The sequence below is a fragment of the Aethalodelphis obliquidens genome, unplaced genomic scaffold (assembly GCF_003676395.1).
Source record: "Aethalodelphis obliquidens isolate GAN/ISIS:26980383/991018 unplaced genomic scaffold, ASM367639v1 scaffold5, whole genome shotgun sequence".
NCBI classification, from domain to species: Eukaryota; Metazoa; Chordata; class Mammalia; order Artiodactyla; family Delphinidae; genus Aethalodelphis; species Aethalodelphis obliquidens.
Genome location: NW_020837949.1, coordinates 46,073,597 through 46,091,223, shown reverse-complemented (window position 1 = coordinate 46,091,223; position 17,627 = coordinate 46,073,597). Strand labels below are relative to the sequence as shown.

The following is a 17,627-nucleotide window of genomic DNA, read 5'->3' as shown; positions in this document are numbered from 1 at the left end:
CTTTTTTGCATATGTAGAGTGATTTATTCCTTAGAGCTGGAATCTGCATTTGGTTCTACTTGAATTTCAAAAAGCACTTCTCATATATATTTTTAATTTATTTTTGGCTGCACTGGGTCTTCGTTGCTGCACGCAGGCTTTCTCTAGTTGTGGCGAGCGGGGGCTACTCCTCAATGTGGTGCGCGGGCTTCTCATTGCGGTGGCTTCCCTTGTCGCGGAGCACAGGCTCTAGGCGCGTGGGCTTCAGTAGTTGCAGCGCCTGGGCTCAGTAGTTGCGGCACACAGGCCCTAGGGGTCGTGGGCTTCAGTAGTTGTGGCTCTCGAGCTCTAGAGCGCAGGCTCAGTAGTTGTGGCACAAGGGCCTAGTTGTTCCGCGGCATGTGGGATCCTCCTGGACCAGGGATTGAAACCATGTCCCCTGCATTGGCAGGCGGATTCTTAACCACTGCGCCACCAGGGAAGTCCCACACTTTTCATATTTTTTGAAACAAAAATTAAAAGCAGAGATTATTTTACCATGATATGAATTTATCAGATCATTGATTTTTCTTTACCCTGAATATAAAGAAATGATTGAGCTTTAAAAATTATTAGAACATTTCCAGAATAGCCAAATACATAGAGAATGTAGACTGGTAGCTTAGGGGATGCGGGGAAAGTGGGCAGTAACTGCCAATGGGTATGGGGGTTTCTTTTGGGGATGATGAAAATGTTCTAAAATTGTGGTAATGTATGCATAACTCTGTGAATGTCCTAAGATTTACTGAACTGTAAAAAAAAATCAGTGTACTACAAATTAATTCTTATAAAAAATGAAATAAAATACCCCACGTCAAAAAAATTTTTTTTGAAAACCAAACAACATTGCCCAGTTCAGGGGAGATAGGTGAATGATAAAGAGTTAATAGTTTTAAAGAATTATTGCCATAGTAGTAAAATGTTTGAAAAAAATTCGAGGGCGTAGAGTTGATTTACTGTTCAGTCTTAATGTGAGAATCAATTAACTTTAGTAGGCTGTTTTTAATTTTCTTTAAAGACTATGATTCGAAACAGAAAACTTGGGCTTCCCTGGTGGCGCAGTGGTTGAGGGTCCGCCTGCCGATGCAGGGGACACGGGTTCGTGCCCCGGTCCGGGAAGATCCCACATGCCCCAGAGCGGCTGGGCCCGTGAGCCATGGCCACTGAGCCTGCACATCCGGAGCCTGCGCTCCACAGCGGGAGAGACCACAACAGTGAGAGGCCCGCGTACCGCAAAAAAAAAAAAACAAAAACAAAAACAGAAAACCTGGAATACTACTGTACGTGGCATGACATTTTGTAAAAGATTATATATTATAAAATGTAGCCAAAATAGTGCAAGGAAAAACTTGGAGAGAACAATTCTGCTGGGAGGAAATCTGGCCATTCAAATGAGAATTTCATTGCAAGATCCTCTTTAAGTTCTTCCCTATTTTCCCACAAGTAAAATGCTGTCTCTTATTTTAGGGCAAATCTCCCGTACTTGTACTACTCCTCTTCTTGGTTATTCTACACAATTATAATTACCCATTTTATTAAATTTAGCTATTAACTTAAGAACCAACTTTTAAAAATCTAGGATGTCTCAAAGAGAACATATACTGCACGAAACAGCTGCACAACAATTGCAGGAGACGTGATCACAAGGGCAAAGAACCAACAATACATGGTTGAATGTTATAATGTCCTACTCTCCTACCCAGAGGTAAAAATTAAACTCAGAGTTATATTAACACAAAATGCACTCCGACAGAGTAAGTCCAACAAATGAATGAGAAAATGCTATAAGAAATTGGAACTAAGCCCCAAAGGATCTCCCTACCCTCCTTCATTCTTTATAATAATGAAAACTATCCCTCAATACCTCAATTTACATTGTGCATGGAATTGTTTTTACTTAACTGTTTACCGAAGAGGAAATTATCTTTATCCTACTGCCGCCTGGAATTCTAAATTAATAAAAGGACTTGTAAATTCCCAGAAATCCCCAAGTGGAATATAATTTACCTGTTATTAGGGACCAAGGGAACAGCATTCACTTTACTCTGGATTTTTAAAATAAGACCTCAGCTAACATCTCATGTCATTTGCTTTTAGATCATAAAATAAAATGGACGGTAGTCTAGCTCACAGGCACTTAGATTGGCTTTGTAAATTATTGGCTGACTCATACTCACTAAAGGCATCCATTTTATGCCAGAGGCTTTATTAGCAGTCCAGGGACACAAAGAACTGGTAAACAAAGGAATCCACAGACACCATGCTGCGTGTTGCAGATCTCTGGGAATCTTCCAACAGTTTTTATCCTTTCCCTAAAAATAATCCGTGCATATCAAAAGGAGCCACTTAACCCCTTGGCAACCCTCAAGCTAAAGGGGTAGAAAAAAAAAGATTATTGTTGGTTTTACGTGGAGAACTACTAGGAAATTTTACCTAAATTATAAGTGAAACACAGAAAATTGAGCAAAGTAGAGGATGACAGACCCCAAATTGACAAAAAGGAAGTTTGACTTCTTCCACAGTAAAGAAGTTTCCAGAGAGAGGAAATCATGTACTAGAGAGAGCATTTCAATGGCTATGTTTGGTACAAAACTATACACACACACACACACACACACATACTATATACATACACATACTTTATACATACAGTTTATAGTTTATATACAGTATATAGTTTGCCCTATATATATATATATATACACATATATACATCTCTATATTTTTAAGAGAATAGTTTCATTTTTTCTAAATCTCAACTGTATATTCTTCTAAAGGGGTGGGTTGTAGATAATTCTGAAAAAATAATATAGAAGAATAATTGGGGGAAAGTCTGGAGCTCTTTTCTCGTTTCTCATAGAGAAGATGTTCACAAAATAGATTTACTGACCATCTAACTTTCTGCTGTAAGAATTCATAGTCATAAAAAATTTCTAACCCTGGGGAAAATGGTTTCTACACACAACTTATCCTTTAACTGTATATTCATTTTTAGGCACAATTAGTTGTCCCAATGCCCAATGTTTTCCAGAATGCAGAAAAGAATATTCGTAGAAGAGAAAAACATAGGAGACTGTATATTCAAGGGCAGAGAATTAGTGAAGTTAATTGTCTCTCAAATTAAGGGTTTTAGACCACCTGCATCGGTATCATCTATCAAGTGGGTTAAAATGCAGATTCATGAGCCCAATCCACAAATTAATCAGAATTTCTGGGGAAGGGTTAGGAATCTGCAGTTTTAACACATATCCCACATGATTGTAGTGTACACAAAATTTGAATCACTACTACATTTCTGTAGCCTTTAGGAACCAAAGCATGCCTCTCACTGTATTTGAAGAAGACTGAGCTATGAATCCAATGTTTGTTAAGGTCTCTTTCTCCTATTAGTCTGGAGCAAGGAGAGGGAGGTTGCAGAGGCAAAGCTGAAAGCAGAGGCAAAATAATATTTTAAAGAGAGAAAAGAATTTACCTTCACATAAAGACTCCAAACCCATATGAAAGAATGTATGGGTTTCATTGTACTAAAAGGGAATATGCAAATCCTACTAAAAAGAATGCTATAGATATTAAGAAATAGAAGTACTATAATTTTAATGTTTTCAAATGGGGATATTAATTTATATTCATGATGGACATTTTAGATTTCAATTCAAACTAAAGTGGGTAAGAAACAAAACCAAAACAAAACAAAACTCTTACGGCCAAGTGTTTTGCATCTCTGGAAAATAAGTCCCTTGTTATTTTTTCCCAGAGTTATTATTATAATGACAATTTGCTTTTGTTTTTTAATTGAAGTATAGATTTAGAATATTGTGTTAGTTTCAGGTGTACAGCTAAGTGATTTAGTTATACATATATATATTTTCTGATTCTTTATTTTTCATTATAGGGTTATTACAAGATAGTGAATATAGTTCCCTGTGCTATACAGTAAATCCTTGTTTATCTGTTTTGTATGTAGTGGTGTGTATCTGTTAATCCCATACTCCTAATTTATCCCTCCCTGCCTTCCCCTTTGGTAACCACAAGTTTGTTTTCTATGTCTGTGAGGCTGTTTCTGTTTTGTATGTAGATTCATTCTTATTATTTTTAGATTCCACATATAAATGATATCATATAATATTTGTCTTTCTCTGTCTCAGTATGATAATCTCTAGGTTCATTCAGACAATTTGCTTTTTTAACAAGAGGTGAGAACGTGTTATTTTTTCCCATAATATTTCACCAAGTTCCTTCTTCTCTTGTAGTTTCCAAACAACACTGGGAAATCACCCATATCCTCAATTCAGTGGAGAGACAGCATACTGATATCGAAATAGCATTACAGGTGTAAGCAATATCGTATATCAAATAAGATAAGAGGTACAAATTCATTTCCACAAGGAAAGATTCAAATGGCTAGTCACCCATCTGAATCAGAAATCATTGTTTCCTGTTATTTTTATGGCAACCCAGAAGTTCACTTAATTACATAAGGTATTTTATAGCACTAATTTACTCAGTAGGCATTAATCGTCATAATGTCCACCTGTGACACACAATAAACTCCTAAACCAAAACAATAATAATTACCACCCAAACAAAGCAAAACACCACTTACACCTCTCCACTACCAAGAAATTCACCATTAACTATTGCCCTCAATGTTCAAGGTTTGATGCTTATTTCAAAACAATTTAAACCACACCACAGCTTTCCTTACACATATATCTAAACAGAGTGAATAACCAGAGACACATTCAAAATGTCACCATACCCCTGTCCTCTCATTACCTGTCCATTTTCCTCACTTAATTTCAACATAAAACCTAGAGTAACAGTTAAGAAAATCAATAAAGCTGCTGAGGAAATTGAGGCTTGAAGAATTTTTCACAAAACCAATTATTTCCCAAATAAACTTTATTTTGAAAAGAATACCACAACAGAGTTGTGTAAATTTAAATATGACACATCTTAGCAGTATTACTGAGTCAAATTATATACAAGTGAAGTCACAGTTCATGTCTGATTATTCTTACGAATGAAAAGGTGCAGAGATGCAGCTAAACTAAAAAGGCAGGTAACATAAAAACAACCATAACCTATTTATATATTGTCATTTCATACTTGTGTCTAACTATTTAGGGGGGAATTGATCCAAATTCACACAAGATAAAGAAACATGCTACCTGAATAACCAAAATTCTTTTTACTTTACTTGCTCTACCACAGACAGCATCATCAGTAATGTTTATACAAAATAGCACCCCAGGACAAGCTACTTTCTTTCTCCCAATAATACAGACCAAAGCTTTCTGTATTGTGGCTTATAACACCTCCAGGTTGAGGAAAACAGCAGTGACAACTTAAGACTTTTCTAAATATAGGTGATTTCATCAGACAAAGGTGTTATTTATGTTCTTCTCAAGAACTTTATGTTTTAGTGACGAAAATGTCAATATATAATTGGTGAAAGTAGTCTATATATGATGTAGTAATTGTTTATAAGTATTAAAAAAAAAAAAAAAACCTAGAGGTAAACAGGAATGAAAGGACTAAGACACACACCTGGACCCTCTCGCCCCTAGGTTTTTTGAGGCAATTCAGTGTTCACCCCAAGATTATTCAATGAAACCAGAGCCATTTCTGGATCATGGGAATTCAAAAGCACCATAAACAGCCAGTTAACTATCTTCAAAGGATAAGGACCCAGAGACAAAAAACAGAGTTGACTGCTAGGAGAGCAAACTGAAGAGGGAATTAGGCCCAATGAATTCAAAGAAAATTTTTACTTTTTCAAAAGTCGAGGGCAGTAGAAACATACTTAACTTGGGGACAGAAATCTGGTTCTATAAGTTAGTTGTTGACCTTGGGCACAACAGTCAGTCTCTCTTAATGACAATTCCCTCATCTATAAAATAGGTACATTAAGATCTATCCTCTTTTTTCCATAGGCTTCTGACTAATGAGAATCAGACAATGATGCACTTGAGATCACTTTGTAAACTTATAAAGGATTCTTCTTAGCAAATGGAGATTTGGGCACTTTTTTAAAGTATTAAGGAAAAATTCCAATTTAAGATAAAATTATAAAATCATCAACTTTTTGATCCAGGATAGACCTGTATTCAGTAGTAGCTGCTGTGGGTCTGCCTCATTTTTTTGATGAGTCAGAAATAGGAAAATTTTTATTGTATTACTCATCTCTCTTATAAGACAATGTTACTATAGTATAATACATTAGTTATAGACTTTGTTAATTAAAGAACCAGGAAGGGTGATCTTCCAGCCTTAAAAAGTAAACACTGACTCAACACAACTCTTTACCTCCTCTACAATACTTTGACACATTTTATTATGAAGAAATAAACACATAAATAATTTGTTCTATTAATCACAATAGGTCATTCATCACTAGGAACTTAACCTTATGTAGCTTAAATCCCAGGCAGAATATTTCAATGTAAACATATTTATAAATTATGAACTTTACTCATTTCAGCTTTGCACATCTCCTCAGTAAAGCAGTAACTCTTGAACGTAGAGCTCAACAACCATTTTCCCCTTTTCCTCAAGCAGAGACTCAAAGGCACTTACAGACACACTTGTTTCATTACAACATGAAAATAATAAGCCTTGGGCTATTGCAAAAGGCTTTTCAAATATCAGCATCTAACTTGGAGAAAACAGAGGGAAGAAGAAACAGAGGGTGCTGATTTGTGCTATAACCTGATCTTATGTTGGGCGTGCACCCGGTGGCAATATTTTAAAATTACAAGTAAGCAGGTAAAACATAAGGCTTCATATGTAAAAGTGGAAAATGGTCCAGAAGTCTTCTATTCAAAGACAAATCAATTTTTTCTTCCTAATAACCTACCAGAAAGAAATGGGTACTTAGAAGCCCTAAGGGGTTCTTCTAATAATATTCAGAAAAATATATAAAAATAAAAACCAAAGCATGAACAGAACATAGTTAACAAATAAGACTTTCTTTCAAGATGGTTACCCTCTCTTTTAAGGATGGATGCTATATAAAATGGGCAGACGTGTGTCTATAATTCATCATGTTTATATGTAAATTCTCTGGCAGATATAAATCCATCTTTGTCTTCATCTTCTTTATCAAAAATATCCTCCACCAAAACATCATGATGACTTTCGTTCACCACTGCACCATGCTTTTCAAACTCCTTCTTTAAATACACTTTAACCTACAAAATAATGGGTCACATTAATAATTCTAATTCATAGGACACCCACATCGAGCCAATCAGTATCATAGACTGGACGGGTAGTGCATTTAGTTAACAACTACCTTATGATATATTTCTAGTGATAGTAAAAGAATGAAAAGGAATTTTTCCCCTTAAAAGCTGTTGCTATAGTGCTACAGTAGAGACACAAAATATTGCTCAGAGGCAAAGATATGGCTTATATCATGGGAAAAACACACAGTGAAAGCATATTACGTGTTCTTAATCCGAGTCTAAATAAAGCCAAGCATTTGAAAGACTGCTATCTTTCAATCCACCAAATTATCCAGACCTTGTTTCCTAAGAAGGGTCAGAATTCCAGATATTTCTCTTAAAATCAGATTAAATGATGGCCTTTTTAAATTTTAAGTAGGCGTCTGGGAATAGTACCTGCTGTGGACTGGCTGTAATCACGCCACATGACCTTCCGATCTCAGAAATTAAAGCAAAATCCAGCCTGATGAGTATTTAAGACTAAAAGTTTCCATTTTTATACAGATATTTAAATATATAAACAAAATATTGCCCTCAGTTACCTACTAGATTCACCATAATGCAATTCAACCTATATTTTCATTTTGAATCATATCCCTATTATTCCTCTGTTAGATCAGCACTTTCAAATCTTCTCTCCTCCCCCTACCACCAACATGCAAACATATAGTGTGTATTTATTTTTAAGATTAAGGGGATTTAATGCCGTTGTTAAAAAGCGGGGGCGGGGGCTGCTTCCCTGGTGGCGCAGTGGTTGAGAATCCGGCTGCCGATGCAGGGAACACGGGTTCGTGCCCCGGTCTGGGAAGATCCCACATGCTGCAGAGCGGCTGGGCCCGTGAGCCACGGCCACTGAGCCTGCGCGTCCAGAGCCTGTGCTCCGCAGCAGGAGAGGCCACAACAGTGAGAGGCCCACATACCGCAAAAAAAAAAAAAGGGGGCGGGGGGCAGTAATAATGAAACTCTATGGACTAATGTAGAGCACGTCTCCAGGTTATATTGTGTAAATAAAGTGAGATGTCAAACAGTATGTATAGTATGCTACTTCTTGTGTAAGCAAGGGGGAAATAAGAATATATATTCATGCTTGCTAGTATTTGCATAAAGAAACACTGGAAGGGTTTGTTAGAAACTAGTAAAACTGGATATGAAGGGGGAGGTCACATGGTAGAAGAGGATGTGGGTGGGAGAATGACTTCTTAATAAATCTTTTTATATTGCATTTTTTTTTTTTTTTTTTTTGGGTACGCGGGCCTCTCACTGAAGTGGCCTCTCCCGTTGCGGAGCACAGGCTCCGGACGCGCAGACTCAGCGGCCATGGCTCATGGGCCCAACCGCTGCACGGCATGTGGGATCTTCCCGGACTGGGGCACGAACCTGTGTCCCCTGCATCAGCAGGCGGACTCTCAACCACTGCGCCACCAGGGAAGCCCTGAATTGATTTTTTTGAACCATGTGAATGTTTTTTATTCAAGATTTTTTTAATGAAAGGGAATTCAAATTTATCTTCGATAGAAAAAAGTCCATGACTGATAACACTCTGAGTTGTTATGAATTTAGTAGCTGTGGATCATGACCCTGCGGTTTATAACAACATGTCTTAACACTTAATCATTGGGACTTCCCTGGTGGCGCACTGGATAAGAATTCGCCTGCCAGTGCAGGGGACACGGGTTTGATCCCCAGTCTGGCAAGATCCCACATGCTGCAGAGCAACTAAGCCCGTGCACCACAACTACTGAGCCTGTGCTCTAGAGCTCACAAGCCACAACTACTGAAGCCCACATGCCTAGAGCCCGTGCTCCACAGCAAGAGAAGCCACTGCAATGAGAAGCCCATGCACTGCAACGAAGAGTAGCCCGCCCCCCTTGCTGCAACTAGAGAAAGCCCGCGCGCAGCAACAAAGACCCAACATAGCCAAAAATAAACAAATAAATAAATTTATATTTTTTAAAAAAGACAGTCATTTCCTAGCCATTAGAATGAAATTGATGAAAGCATAAAAAGGGACTTGATTTCTGATCAGCCAAGCCAGAATGGAGAATATGGGTAGACAAAAAACATAGGGCTAGATATCTACCTCCACTTCTTTCCCCACAGAAGCCAGACTAAGACAGGTATGTGTAGCAACGGCTGCAAACACCTAAATAAATTATAGAGAGAAGTCTTCTTCCTTTCTCCTTACTCAACACCAGGACCCTGTGCGGGCTAGGAAAGGTCTCCTACTGTGGAAAATCCAGACTGGGGTCTCCTAACATGAGCAAAACTGAGCATGTGATCGGCTTGCTGATGCTAACTGCTAGAAAATCACTATGCAACTCATTTAACAGCCAGTCTAAAGTTTTAAACAGAAACTGTCCACGTGAGATATTTTGCAGGGCATCTATGTTTCTTATATCGTAGCTCCAAAACGGGAATTGTCTTGGCAAAATAGATCTTCAAAAACTCAGGGCGAGAGCAACATACACTGAACCCTAAGCATTAAGGAGAAAAAAAGCAAAAGAATGAAAAGTCTCAATATATTTCTCTCCAAAACAATGATTTCCTATGAAAAAAAGTCAATTTTCAAAGCATCAGTGTTTAAGAAAACTTATAAATAACACTTTACACAAATAAAAATAAATTTTATTTTAAAATATATTTCTTAAAAAGTGAGCTAAAAGAAAGGAAGGGAGGAAGGGAGGAAAAAAGGAAGAGGGGGAGAGAGAGAAGGAAAGAGAGAAAGGAAGAAAGGAAGAAAGAAAAAGGAAAGATCACCTCATCTTTAGAGAGTTTCCAGTCATCATTAAGATCCATTTCTTGGAATGATTCATGGGACCTTGGTCCATTTCGAATCTCTAGGAGATCGATGTTGAATATCAGTGTACTCTCTGGAGGAATTTTACCTGACATGAAGAGAGAGAGGGGTTAAGTTTTATTAAATAGATTCCAAAGTTTTGATGATAGAAAACTTGTGGTACTGAACAAAATACTGTTTTAATTGAATTAAATAAAGAGCCTTTCTAAGATTGTCCCATATATAGAAATTACTTATAGTTTATTCAAACAAAATAAATAAGGAACAATCCAAACTATTAGATCAAAAACAATGTGTTTTTGGCTTTGCAATTAAAAATTGTTTTGCACACACACACAGATATGCCTCATGGTCTGAGTATTAAATTTCAAATATAATTAAGAGGTTACATATTATATGTCAAGAATGACTTAATGGGCTTTAGATAATTCAGAGTTAATTATAGTACAAATGATTTACTAACTTTTGGGTCAAAAAGTCCTGGCCTAGAAATACATATAGTACTGCCGTTTCCACCACTGGGAGGCAGTATATAACTGAACGAGCTCTGGTTTCACACTGGGATTGAGGCTCACATCTGCCCCTCTTTAAGCCTCAGTTTTCTCATCTGGAAGCAAATTTAACACATGTTAAGGAAGTTCCATGGGAGGGGAGACATTAAAGCAAATTTCTGAGAAGGGAGATAAAAATTTTTTAAAGTGAAAAGAGCTTTGTTAAAGCCCCAGGGACCTTAAAAAAAAGCCAAACCAAAACAAACAAAAAACTTCTGGGAAACATGGACAATTTTTTTTCAATGTGTTTCTTTATAACTATATTTAACATACAGGTCCGGGTAAACATTACAAATATTTCTCAGTGCCCCACCCCCTCATCCCATTAAAGAGCATCTGTAAGCACCAAAAGAACAAAACTTACACTGTGTGCCGAAGCTTACCGTTCCAGATCTAGACAGAGAAGGGCATGCACTAGAGGTCATCGATAAAACTGGTAGCTTTCCAAAAGGAGGCATGCAAACATGGTACTAAAAAACTACAAAATTAGTGTTTAAATACGTATTAGCAGAATTAGTTTCATGGTATTCTGTTTGAAGGAAATGACTCAGATTCAGATCTCTACTTGTTATAAAATAAAATCAAGTCAAATAGAGTATGGAGAAAGAGAAATGGACTCATACTATATACATAAATATTAAAGGTGAGACAAAGATACAGGAAAGTGAAAGAAATGTTTAAACATCAGAGAAACATTTTCTAGATACTTGACTTCTCTAAAAGGATCATTATTAAAATAAGAATTGAATTTTGTTAGTAAATCCTATTCTATGCATAAGATTTACATAGCAAGATCCATTTAGAATATGTAATACTTCACATATGACATCTATTTTCTTCCCAGTACACTGGGGCTAGGAAATCATAATCCCCACCTTGTAAATGGTTAAGCTTGGACTTCAGGATGCTGTGAAGTCTGTGTTTCTACTACGTCAGAGTGGTTTTCTGTCTAGTTCTGATAACTTCTTAAAATTTTTTTTCTTTCTCATTATATAATATGTGCCCATTGTAGGGAATGTGGAAGAGACAGAACCAGAAATAAAAATAACTCCCAGAACCACTGTCCATTATTAACATTCTTATTTATTTCCTTGTGATTCACTTTGTATGTGTATATATTTTTTCCTAATACTTACTATCATAATATATATATCTTCATTTTCTACCTTTATAAATATAACATTATATCACACATATTTTAGATGTAATTTTTAAAATCTTTAAAATGCCATTTAAAAATAACTGGGCCATATTTTATCTAGATACACCCTTTTCATTATACACTTAAGATGGTTCCATTCTTTTTGCTATTAGAAATAACAAGTGATGGACATCCCTGTTTATGAACCTTTCTCCCAATATCAGACTATTCCCTTAGGTAGGATTCTAATAAAGGAATTACAGGATACATGCATGTAAACATCTTCAGGCTTCTTGTAAATAGCCCTTTGGAAAACTGCATGGGTTCCCACCTAAACAACAGGTGTTATTGGCTGCCCTAGAACAGCTAGCACAAAGGCTCCCTGGACCAACTAGCCCACTTGCTTCTGCTTTATTAAACTCATTTCATGTCACTCCATTATTCATTTAAATAAATTATCAAAAACTTTATAAAACAACTTTAAAACAAAGATGAAAATTAACTCCCATAAGAGCTCTGTCGTGGGAGACTTCATTTGTGAGTCACACACAGCCCACATCTAAAACTGCATTTAATGCCTTAATAATCTATATTTCAAATGTTTGACTCATCAAAACAATTACGTTGAGTAGTCTTTCTTTTTGCATTGTGAAAACAAATTGGTAAGTTTCAACTGGGGAGGATAAAAAAGTCTTAGAGATGGATAGTGGTGACGCTGGCACAACAATGTGAATGTACTTAATGCCACTGAACTGTACACTTAAAAATGGTTAAGGGCTTCCCTGGTGGCGCAGTGGTTGGGAGTCCGCCTGCCGGTGCAGGGGACACGGGTTCGTGCCCCGGTCCGGGAGGATCCCGCATGCCGCGGAGCGGCTGGGCCCGTGAGCCATGGCCGCTGAGCCTGCGCGTCCGGAGCCTGTGCTCTGCAGCGGGAGAGGCCACGGCAGTGAGAGGCCCGCGCACCGCAAAAAAAAAAAAAAAAAAAAAAAATGGTTAAAATGGTAAACATCATGTTATGGAAATAATACCACCATTAAAAAAAAAACCACCAGGGGCTTCCCTGGCGGTCTAGTAGTTAAGACTCTGTGCTTCCACTGCAGAGGGCATGGGTTCGATCCCTGGTTGGGGAACTAAGATCCCACATGTCAGGTGGTGCGGCCCCAAACAAACAAACAAAACCCGCCATATTGGTGAGCAATATTAATAATAGAGTTGAGATTACAGAACGATTTTCCTTATTAGCTCAGTTGACCATTTACCTATTATGGCCTTAATTGGCCATCTCAAATGCTAATCAAGACAATTATATTTTCCTAAGATATCCAAGTCCTCTATTTACTTCTAGAAAAAAATACATAGTAGTTAGTAACTTCTATCCCTAATCCAGAGAAGAATTCTAATGCTGTAGTAAAAATGTAGAATTGTTATTACCTTTTCCTTCTTTGCCATAGCCCAAGGCAGGAGGAATGATGAGCTTTCTCTTCTCTCCTACACACATTCCCTTCAAGCCCTGGTCCCAACCTTTGAGAGCCTCCAGGATGCCCAGGGTAAACCAAATAGGCTGACCATTGTTATGTTTGTGACTACAGTAGAAAGAAAACACATTAGAACTCCTTAGTAACTTTATCATTACTTTTTTATTGCTGTGGTGTAACATTGCCACCCATGACTGATTAATTTTATTAGTTTGGAAATTAATGAAAATAGCACACATGCACATGTCAAACTCTATAGTAATTCACTTCACTTCCCACCTTTCTTGATGCAAATTTCACATAGCTGAAGTTGCTAGAGCTGGCAGAGGGAATAATAATAAAAACTCTCAGCATTTACTGTATACAGGTATTATCCTAAATGCTTTGCTTCTTTTAAGTCTAACAATGATAATATGAGATAAGTACCATTATTACCCCATTGTACAGAGGAGTGTGCCAGTATCTGACCCAACTCCAAAGTTCAAAGTCTTAATCACAAAATGATGCTGTCCCAGGAAGACCACTAGGATGCAGAAAAGGGATAAAATAATGGAAAATGGATGAGTTTGGGAAGGAGAATGAGAAGCTAAGAATTTACTGCCAATGCTCACGGGTCCATGCCCACATGCACAGTGGAGTCAGGAGCGCAGTGTCTTATATCCTGCCTATAACCTTTCCTGATGTCTAGCCTGCTGATGGCTCTGATAGGTGCAAGAGGCTGCTCTTCAACCCTGAATTCCCACTCAGACCCTGGCCTAGTTCTCTCCCCAGGCGTTTATTGTGGGGCTATGCAAGGAAGTCTGGAGAAGTGGCCCCTCAAGGACTGGGGAAGAAGGAAATGGTCAAGATATCCTGGCTTATGAGTTGGAGAGAGGCCAGCCTAAGAAAACCAACCTGCTGAGCTACTGGAGGGGCTTGTGGGCTGAGTAGTGTCTGAGCCCCAGTTAGCTCCCTCTTAGTGCAATAAGGAAAGTGTCCCATTCAAGGATATCTTGTAGTTGAGAAACGGAAGTCACTCTACTAGGCTTCACAGGTACCATGGTTACTAAATCTAGGTAAAGGCCATCACTTCTTTTCCTTAATTTCCCCCACGATCAAAGTAGCAAAATGGCAACCATAGAAAATAGGGGAAGGCTAGAAAAGAATAAAGAAAGAAGAATCTACCACCCAGCACTGCCTACAGTTTTGGCACGTTTCTTGTCATGGTAAAGGACTTAGGGTATTTACCACATAGGCTACGGGTCTCGAAGTAATGAACATGCTTTATAAACTGATCATTTGATGGTACTTCTTTATAATACTGAGAGTTAGCAGGTCTGGGCCATTTACATGGAGGCTGCATGACAATATTCCCCTCTTCAGGTACTAGAACTTTAGTAGCAAAGTGCTAAATAATGTCAAGCGGTTACCACCAGGGTCCACACAGGCTTTTGGTTCTGAGACCTGAAAGAAAGCAGGCTGGGTCTAAAAAAGATCAGACTAAAAATAAAAAATGTAATTGGAAGTTTCAAATGCAAATCATAATATTGTTTACTGTCCACTGTGGCACCGGCCTTGTTGATAAAAAAAGATAGGGCTGTTGAGAATTCTATGGCATGCCCTCATCTTGGAACTTTTTGCAAAGGCTAACGGAGTTCAGAGAAGAGTGCCACTGACTTCAGAACCTCATGACAGACCAGATCGGAATGCCCAGTGAAGGTAGTTTATCAGAAAACGAGGTCTAGGAAGGGCCACGAAGCTTCACTGCTTTAGTTCACGACATTCCCCCTACCTGGGATGTCCTCCCGTCCTCATTCTCCACCAAGAAACCTCCACCCATCTTTCAAGGCCCATCTCAATTATGATCTCTGGGAAGTCGTTCTCTTTCCCCATCTCTCAGGGCGTGATTATGTCCAGAGTCCATTATGCTTTGTGAGCACTTTGAACATTCTGTACTTTACATCATGAGTTGCCTTCCTCCCTGCTGTAGACAGTGTTCTTCTAGAGGAGAAGAACCCACTCTTAGTCATCTTTGCATCCCCAGGGCCTGACTCATTAAGGATTTGATTGATGAATAGATGAATGAATGGATGAGGATGGAGAGAAGCCAGATTTTAAAATCTCCCTAGTGACAAACAAAGGGCCTAACATAAAGAAATGTTCAGTAAATACTTTTGGAATGGAATTGGAGAATCAATGCCTAACTGGAAATCATTACACTTGTAAAAGTTTTCCATGTTGCAATTTCTTTCTTTATAAAACAGAAATAGTGATAGTGTAACCACCTGAAAATCCTTCACTGTAGGTATTGAATTAATCTTCCATAACCACACCCACACCCATCAATGAAGTCTTTGAATTTCTAGAAAGAAACAAATAATGAAACAAATCGTGGTCCTGTGCCTTGACCAAAGTGGCACCTATCAGAAAGTTAGGTCAATGGACTAGCATTAACATAACCTACAACAAGCAAATAAATGATTGTATATTCTGCTCATGAAGTTGCTATGAAAAGTTTAAGTAAATTTCACCTACACCAAAATAAAAATGGAATTGAGTTAGTTTCCCTCAGGAACAAAGTTTGAGAAATGAGAATTCCTTTAAGGCTTTTCTACTTATTACCTAATTATACACCTAGATATTTCTACAGCATTTCAGAAATTCTAGTTCTAATTTTTATAATTAAAAAAATTACTGCTTTATCCTGACCACATGTTTCCGATAAGACCTTCAAAGTCCTTGTTATATAAGATTGGCTTTAAACAATTTCCTTTCCCCAAACTAAGAAATTAGATATTTCAGTTTTTTTCAAGAGGGATAAAGCTGGTACACGCCACTGTTCCTGCCCAAGAGCTGGCATATGTGGGTGGGTTCTTCACTATTTTACCTGCAGGGTATAATTACTCACGTGGAGTGAAATAAGGAGCCGTCCTTTTCTAAGTAGCCTTCATAGTGGACCAACATCAAATCCCCTCCTTTGGTCTTGCGATGGCAGATAAACGGCTTCTGGAGCACTTCAATCTTCACTTCTGGTTCAGGGATCAGAGCCCCACTCAAAGAAGTGACTAAAAGCGTCAGGACCGCGTTCCACAAGAAAAGCCTCATGTTACCAGGGCGGGAAAAAAGTTGCTACAAAAACACAAAAAGGGCCCCCCGACCTCATAGAGTTAAGGATGTAGTTGAAGACTTAAAGACAACAGCCTCTGGCAAGTTCATGACTCCCCCTTCCTAGCAGACGTGGCACATTCACCACCGACAACTTTCCCACGCACTGCGAACTCATCGCTAAAGAGTTAAACCCAAACCCGGCCCTTGACTGGCTCTTACAACACTGCCCCCTGGAAAGCGCGAGCTCCCGTTGGCTTGCGGTGCTGTCCCTCAGGAGCCTCTCAAGCCAATGACTCTACAACAATGTAATTTAGCACCCGCCGAGCAGGGCGGTAGCGCAGAGGCGAACCACCCGGTGAGGTCCTGGAACCCGGAGGATTACAGAATTCCACAACCTCGGACTTTGAGAGAGGGGTGGAACGCGGAGCTAACCGGAAACTTCGACAGATTCACAGCTGTAAAGAACCCGGCCAGGGTGTGAAGTCCAAGGTCTCAGGAAAGACTCGTTTACCCTCACAGTTGGTGAGAGGCCCCCCAATAGTAATTGCTTATTATTTAACTTAGGATATGAACGATAAAGACTTTAACAGTGGTTTAGGTTTCACAAAGTGCTTTCCCGTTCTTCGTGAGCCTCTCTACACTGCCGGTAAGGCAGATTCTTATATCCCATTAAAAGATAAGTATATTTTGGCTAGGAGAGGTTAAGCGTCCTGCTTAAGGTTGTTCAGCCCCAAAAGCAACTGAGCCCCGCCATCAAACCATCATCTGATTCATTCTACAACGCCGCACAACATTATGGCTGCTAATAATTTTAGAGGACCTTAGTGTAGAGGGTCAATAATAGCCTCTATCAAGGATAAGGACGTGCAGACCTCCGCTTTCAAGAAGTAATAATCACAGTTACGAGTTACACAGGCTCATCTTTCTTTAAAATTTTTAATTTTACATTTTTCGCATAATTTCAAAAGCAATACATGTTCATTGTCGATTTGGAAGAAACTGGAAAGCACTAGAGTTTCCAGTTAAAATAAAGGAGCCGAATTAAATTTGAATTAAAGGTAAACAACGAATTCATTGTTCTGTGTTTTTATTTGCTAAATCTGGTAACCTTACACTAAAGAAAAAGAAAGAAAGGAAAAAGATCTCTTGTAACGCCACCATCCAGAAATAATCATCTTAACATTTTGGTGCATGGTTTTGTGACATATGCCTAAAACAATTAGGATTCTATTGTATACTGTGTTTCGTAACCTGCTTTTACCACTGAAATCTATAGTTAACATTTTCCCTAGTCAAATATCCTTAGCACAGTCCTTTCTCACACTTTCA

At 38.4% G+C, this 17,627-nt stretch overlaps 2 protein-coding genes across 3 annotated transcripts in view; one reads left to right on the top strand and one right to left on the bottom strand.

The window, feature by feature from the left end:
• The window catches only part of PLEKHA8 (pleckstrin homology domain containing A8), a 102,499-nt gene that overhangs the window by 6,180 nt on the left and 78,692 nt on the right, over nt 1-17,627 (top strand). The gene's annotated exons all lie outside the window — the stretch shown is intronic.
• Nucleotides 4,906-16,474, bottom strand: FKBP14 (FKBP prolyl isomerase 14). Of its 2 annotated transcripts, none has more exons than XM_027102299.1 (4): nt 16,099-16,472; nt 13,168-13,319; nt 10,005-10,132; nt 4,906-7,211 (listed from the first exon to the last, which is right to left on the bottom strand). In XM_027102299.1, the coding sequence occupies exons 1-4, from the start codon at nt 16,293-16,295 to the stop codon at nt 7,053-7,055; spliced, it is 636 nt and encodes a 211-aa protein (XP_026958100.1). In that variant the 5' UTR covers nt 16,296-16,472; the 3' UTR covers nt 4,906-7,052. The 2 variants fall into 2 exon arrangements, with proteins under 2 accessions (XP_026958100.1, XP_026958101.1); XM_027102300.1 differs by lacking the exon at nt 4,906-7,211 and adding an exon at nt 9,155-9,721 and having other exon boundaries at nt 16,099-16,474.